General features: G+C 39.0%; 1 protein-coding gene across 3 annotated transcripts in view; it reads left to right on the forward strand.

Annotated features, from left to right (window-relative positions):
* Positions 1–7210, forward strand: part of Cdc23 (cell division cycle 23) — a 26992-nt gene that overhangs the window by 7885 nt on the left and 11897 nt on the right. For all 3 annotated transcript variants that reach the window (XM_005382120.2, XM_005382121.2, XM_005382122.2), the window contains 6 exons: positions 2269–2311; positions 2842–2947; positions 3413–3545; positions 5338–5515; positions 5599–5696; positions 5844–5925. In XM_005382120.2, coding sequence (XP_005382177.1) covers positions 2269–2311; positions 2842–2947; positions 3413–3545; positions 5338–5515; positions 5599–5696; positions 5844–5925 — 640 coding nt within the window. The remainder of the gene's footprint in view (positions 1–2268; positions 2312–2841; positions 2948–3412; positions 3546–5337; positions 5516–5598; positions 5697–5843; positions 5926–7210) is intronic.

Genomic DNA, 7210 nt, shown 5'->3' on the forward strand with positions numbered 1-7210 from the left:
GTACACATACATACACACACATATATATACATATATATGTATATGGCAATGCAAGTAAAATTATAGTGAATAATAATTTAAGTATAGTGTATTATTTTACTTTTGAACATTATGAATGTATTTTTCTACTTTTTCTTATTTATTTAGATTTTTTTTTGAGACTGGGTCTTTGTAGTTCAGGCTGACCTTGAACTCACTATGTAGCTCTGGCTGGGCTCAGACTTGGCAGCAATCCTGCCTCAGCCTCCTGACTGCTAGAATTACAGGTGTGTACCACCATGCCTGGCTTCTTAGTTATAGTATGTGTAAATAGATTTTTAAAGTATTTTATAGATTCCTCACTTCCAAGCTCAGCTTTCCTCTAGTTTATAATTGTCAAGTACTGTAACTTCTTGTGGTCATGGGCTACATTTAATTTTTTGTTTTCCTTTTTTCTTTCCTTTTTTTGAGGCAGAATTACACTATATAGCCCAGATTGGTCTCAAACTGGCTATAGCCCTGTCTGGCCTTGAACTCAAAATGACCCTCCTGCCATGGCCTGCTGAGGGCTGGGGTTATAGGCATGGGCCACTGTGCCCTGCTAACTCATCTTTTTCCTCCTGTACCCTGCTAACTCACCTTTTTCCTTTGAGACAGGGTCTTGCTGTGCCTTGAGCTGGCCTTGAGCTCACTTTGTAGCACAGGCTGATCTCCAACTCACAACAATTTTCCTGTCTCAGCCTCCCGAGTACTAGGATTACAGGTGTGCGCCACCATGTCTGGCTTAGCATAGACCTTTTTTTTTTTTTTCTTTTGTTTGTTTTTTTTTCCTGGTACCAGGAATCGAACTCACGACCTGGCGCTTGCCAGGCAGGCGCTGTGCCACTGAGCTAAATCTCCAGCCCCAGAATAGAACATTTTTTAGAGCAGTTTTAAGCTCAGCAAAATTGAGCAGAAAGTACAAGTCTTCATACCCCCAGCCCCCACAAGCATCCTGCACCAGTGGTGTATTTGTTACAGTCACTGACTTGATATTGACACATCATTAGCAACAGAAATCCACAGTTAAGGTTCAGTCTTTGTGTTGTACATTCGGTGGGCTTTGACTTTTTTTTATTTGGGATCTTTTTTATTTTTATACACATGACAAGATTTTGAGCTTTGACTTTTTTTATTTTCTCCTCTCTTTTCTCTTTTTTAGTAGCACTGGCGACAAAGCCTAGGGAGCACTGAGCTACACCCCAGCCTTTTGCATTTTTTTCTTTCTTTTTTTTTTTTTGTCTTTTGAGACAGGATTTCATTATGCAGTCCAGGCTGGCCTTGAACTCACTATGTAGCCCAGGCTGGCCACCAAGTCGCACCAAGCCTCCTGCCTCAGCCACGCCCAGCCCCTTTTCATTTCTTATTTTGAGACTAGGATTTTTCATGTGCCCGGGCTGGCCTCAAATTTGTGATCCTCCTCCTTCAGCCTCCTAAGCAGCTGCTAGTCTACCTGACCCCGTGTTCCTTTTTTTCAAATAGAATGTTCATTTTAATGTCTGATGTTTCTTCAGTTTTTTTTTTTCCTGGTTATACATAACCTGGTCAGAATAGTACGTGAGTAGAGTGCACCCCGGTTTACACGTAGGGCATTGCCTCTGGTGACACCTGCTAGCCTCAATCCTCTCATTATTGATGTTAATTTTTTTTTTTTTTTGTACCAGGAATCAAACTCAGGACCTTGTGCTTGCCAGGCAGGCGCTTGTGTCACTGGGCTATATCCCTGGTCCGCTGATGTTTATTTTGATTATTTGGCCAAGATGGTTTCCATTTTCTATACTGTATCATTACTATTGTTTTATTTGTAGCTAATTAGCAATCGATGTGGATATACTTTAAGTCCATGTAAATATTCTGGACTTTATAAAAATTTTCCTCTGAATTAATTTTTTAATGGTACTGAGACTTGAACCCAAAGCCTTCCCACTGAGCTACTTCCTCAGCCCTTTTTTAATTTTCAGACAGGATCTTGCTAAGTCACTAAGGCCTGGGATTTAGCTCAGTGGGAAGGCTCTGGGTTCAATCCTTAGTATCTCCAAAAAAAATTATTACATTCATGATTGCTTTTATGTTCAAATCATCCTGGATTTAGCCAGTGGAATCCATGAATGATGGTTTAAAATTAGTGACCCAAAGTAGATGGCATTTTGATTGGACATGGGCCCTTTAGGTAGAATTAGACTGCTAGTTTTAGTATGTATTTTTAAAATAACATGGGAAAAAACCTATTTGTTGATTTTTCTCTTACAGTCTGGAGAGAAAAAGAAGGATGATGAAACAGTTGATAGCCTAGGTATGAGTTTTTTTCCTTATCTTTTAGCCTAAAATGCAAAGCTGTGGGCTTAAATGTATGTGGGATTAGGCAGGTAGTTTAAATGGATTGAGGAGCATTGTTGCAAATTGAGGAGGACCTGACTTCTGCTAGCTGCCTGGTTCCCACCCCGCTATAACTGAAGCTGCCTCGTGAGCATCTGGACCTGGTGCTGTTAGGGTTTCTTCCCTTGCCCATGCCCTGGTTCCTGCATGCTGAGCTGAAAATTCAGATTTTTAATTGAGGCTTCTAATTTTTAAACATTGATAACTGATTCAAAGTTTAAAAACAAAAAATTTTAAAAACAACTGTGTTGTAGGCTTTATGAAACAGACTGTAGATTGTTGTAATTTCTGAAGTAAAATAAATGGATTGTGAGAGATATCATTGGCCACTTATATTTGCTGGAGGTTTCAAGTATAACGCTAGGGTTGATGCCAAAGGGAATAGATACATCTATGAAAGTAAAAATAAGCATCCTTTTGTTAGATCAAAGACTGTTTCTTTCCTAGGTCCTTTGGAGAAAGGACAAGTGAAAAATGAAGCCCTTAGAGAATTAAGAGTGGAACTCAGCAAAAAACATCAAGCTCGGGAACTTGATGGATTTGGCCTTTATCTGTAAGTGTTATAGTAATTTAAAACATACATTTAGTACTGGGGATTAAATCCAGGGCACTGAACTACATCTCCAGCTGGGCCCCACCTCTTTTTTCTTTAATTTTGAGGCAAAATCTCCCTAAGTTGCCTAAGCTAGGCTTGAATTTGTGATCTATACCTGACTATACTGTAGAAAGTCTCCTTCTCTCTCTCTTTTGTAGTACTGGTGATGGAACTCAATACCTTCTCACTGAGCTGTATCCCCAGGCCTTTAAAAATTTTTTTTATTTTGAGATAGGGTCTCTCATTAAACTCCCAGGCTGGACTTGAACTTAAAATTCTCCTGCCTCAGCCTTCCAAAGTGCTGAGAATGCAGACATGGGGTACCATGTCTGGCATAGTTTAGGACTTTCTATAAAATGTTTTTTTCAGTAGAAAGGTATTGCAAAGCAATAACCTCTCCTGTGATTATTTCCTTTTTTCTAGGTATGGTGTGGTTCTTCGAAAACTGGACTTGGTGAAAGAGGCCATTGATGTGTTTGTGGAAGCTACTCATGTTTTGCCTTTGCACTGGGGAGCCTGGTTAGAACTCTGTAACCTGATCACTGACAAAGAGATGGTAAATTGAGATGACCTATGTGAAAATCCTCTGTTGGAAACCTTATGTATTTGTGTAATCATTTAATGGGGGAGGGGCCAGTTTTGCCAGTGTGATCTTTGGTTACATCTTGCTCTTTCCCTTTCACTGTTTAAGAATGTGGATCTTCATTTGATGATAACTAGCTCTTGTTTAGTAGTTACTGTTGGATTTGCATCTATTTGTAGTATTTTTCATAATCCTGTTTTCCTATTCAGATTTTACTGTAAGTTTTATACAGTTAATGTCATAGCTGTTACATTATCCAAAGATGCCACAGGAAGTTCTCTCTGATATTACAGATTGTATTGAACATTTTTCTGAGCTATCATGAATTCTGGAGATTTGGAGAGTTTTCAATTGTGAATAGTGTATATGAAATTGCTTTATAAACTGCCATCCTTTTATGAGTCACTATTAGAGGACTTTGTCTACTGTTCATTTTGCTGTTTAGTGGCTAATGGGAAACAACATCACCCTTCTTGGCTGTAGAGCCAAAGGCAGATTGATATATGTTATAAACCTGTGCCTGAAGTCTTGGATTAACTTGTATTCACCATCTCTAATTGCCTACTGGACTTTCATTGAAAGTTTATTTTACCTCTGGACTCAAAATATGCAGTATCAAATTTCTCAGCTTGCCTCCTAAATTCTGGTTCTTTTCCTCCTCTTGGTAGATTCTTACCTTTGCTATTTCTCCAGTCATCAGTTTTCACACCTCAAACTCATACTTGTCTCTTCTCTTTCTCTTTCTTAATCTAGTCAGCCATGAGACAGCACCATGGTTTTTTCTTGTATGTCTCTCTTTCTTTTGGTTCCCTCTGTCATCTCAGTCATCATATCAAATTTGAATTACTTATAATTAAAACATACTTTCTGTCTAGCTTTCCCAGTTTTACATTTTCATTTCCAAGCTCTCCAGCATATTGCTTCCAAACTTAGTCTTTTTTTTTTTTTTTTTTTTTTAATCTTTTTGAGACAGGGTCTCGCTATGCAGTTCATGCTCGCCTTAAGCTCACTTTGTAGCCTAGGCTGGTCTCGAACTTGCAACAATCTTCCTGCCTCAGCCTCCTGAGTGCTGGGATTACAGACGTGCGCCACCATCCCCGGCTGTCCCAAAGTTATTCTTAAAACAACGGAACCAAAAAAACCCCCCAAAACCCCCCCAAAAAACCAATGTAACCATTCTGTTAGAAATGTACAGTAGTTTCCTACTGTACCCCATTTTTGGTTGCATATCATCACATGACCAATGCAGTCTTATTTCCCCACTGTTTCCTTCTACATAACTTTCTCAAACTGAGCTTGTTGCTCCATCCTACCATACTCATATGTCTATTTTGCTTGTACTTACTTTGTTGCTCTTTCCTAGAAAGTGTCTATTCTTTTTCTCTTCCTTTCTCTTTCTCTATTTAAATCCTACGCATTCTGTAAGACTTACCTCAGATTCTGTCTTTTCTTTGAAGCAAACCTAACCAGACCATTCTTTTGTTTTTTTGGTTTTTTTTCTGGTACCAGGAATCGAACTCACAACCTCGTGCCTGCCATGCAGGTGCTGTGCCGCTGAGCTAAATTCCCAGCCCCTCAGACCATTCCTCCCTACTTGTGTTTGCAAGTCATATTCACTTAGTTGGATTACCTTGTAATCGTTATTAGGTGCCCTAAAAATTTTTAAGTAGTAAATCCTGTTTAAATAATAAAGATGGTTCTTGATGTTCATTTGGGAGAGAGATCAAATTATATTGTGTTTTGTTCCTCTCTCTCCTGCTGCCAGCTGAAGTTCCTGTCTTTGCCAGACACCTGGATGAAAGAGTTTTTCTTGGCTCATATATACACAGAGTTGCAGCTGATAGAGGAGGCCCTGCAAAAGTATCAGAATCTCATAGATGTGGGCTTTTCTAAGAGCTCATATATTGTTTCCCAAATTGCAGTTGCCTATCACAATATCAGAGGTGAGTGAATAAGGACAATGAAATACCACCAGACTCTGAGAGGTGTGCTGTGTTTTTTCTGAACTCTTATCTTCTTTCTGCAGATATCGACAAAGCCCTCTCCATTTTTAATGAGCTGAGGAAACAAGATCCTTACAGGATTGAAAATATGGACACATTCTCCAACCTCCTTTATGTCAGGGTAAGCCGCTTCTCTTCTTTGGGCATGATTAAGCTCTTTTGTGCTTTAATCTGCTGTATTAGGTTGTTAACCATTTGCATTAACAATGAGAAAAATAATTTAGGGAATCCCTTGTCATGCTTAGATCATCTTTCTCTTTTTTCCCAGAGCATGAAATCTGAGTTGAGTTATCTGGCTCATAACCTCTGTGAAATTGATAAATATCGTGTAGAAACATGCTGTGTAATTGGTAAGAGCTAACTACATTTTTTTCACTTAAGATTTATCTATAAATAACATGAATGAAAGATAACAGTATTCAAGGGTCAAAGTTAGTAGAATTACGCACCAGAGAAAATGAAATAATCACTATAATGAAATAATTACTATAATCCTGTTCCTAAAATTGTTTGGGGAACGTGATTCTAGGGCATTTAAATCTGTGCAAATGCTAGAAATTTGTGTGTATGTACATATATGTGTAGTTTTCAAAAACTGTCATACATATTGTAATTTTTTCCTCAAATTAATGATGTATCTGCCATCTTTTCATGTTAGTCTATCTTGACTTGTATTATGTTTATGGCTAGTACTCTTCTGTGTGCACCAAAGGGGATCGGGGATGGGACTGAGTATGGATCTACCACTGAGCTACACCCCTAGTATGTTATTATATAAATATACTGCTATTTTTGTTTAATAATTTCCTATTGCCAGACATGGTGGTGCATGCCTGTAATCCCAGCACTTGGTGACTGAGGCAGGAGGATTGTTGTGAGTTCAAGGCCAGCCTGAACTGTGTAGCAAGACCCTGTCTCAAAAAGACAAAAAAAAAAAAAAGAAAAAGAAAAATAATTTCCCATTAATGTAACAGACAAAAGACCCAGAAACAGGTATCCCTTTCATTTTCAGGGACCCAGAGTTTCAATCAGAACTAACTAAGGATACTTTCTCCAGAGTGGAGTAGTGTTTGTTAATATAAAATTTGTGGGGCTGGGGATTTAGCTCAGCGGCACAGCGCCTGCCTGGCAAGCACAAGGTTGTGAGTTCAATTCCCGGTACCGAGGAAAAAAACCAAAAAAAAATTTACTTCAGGAAGCTGGACACAGTGGCACATATCTATATTTGGTTGGGGTTTTTTTGTTTTTTTTCCAGTACCAGGAACCAAACTCACGACCTTGCGCTTGCTAGGCAGGCACTGTGCCGCTCAGCTAAATCCCCAGCCCCTAATGGCACATATCTATAATCTGAGCTTTTTGGGAAACTGAGGTAGAAGGTTGCAAGTTTAAGTCTAGCCTAGGCAGTTTAGTAACCTAGTGAGACCTCAAAAAATAAAAAGGACTGGAGGTTTAGCTCAGTGCAGAGGCTTTAGGTTCAATCCTCAGTAGCCTCCCACCAAAAGAAAATCTTACTTCAGGAAATATTCTGTGCGTGTGTATTTATCTTTGCATGATTGTACATTTATTTCTGTGTAGTAAGTTCCTAAAAGTAGGGCTGGGGATTTAGCTCAGCGGCAAAGCGCCTGCCTGGCAAGC

Source organism: Chinchilla lanigera, unplaced genomic scaffold, assembly GCF_000276665.1.
Source record: "Chinchilla lanigera isolate Chin_1 unplaced genomic scaffold, ChiLan1.0 scaffold00017, whole genome shotgun sequence".
Classification (NCBI taxonomy): Eukaryota; Metazoa; Chordata; class Mammalia; order Rodentia; family Chinchillidae; genus Chinchilla; species Chinchilla lanigera.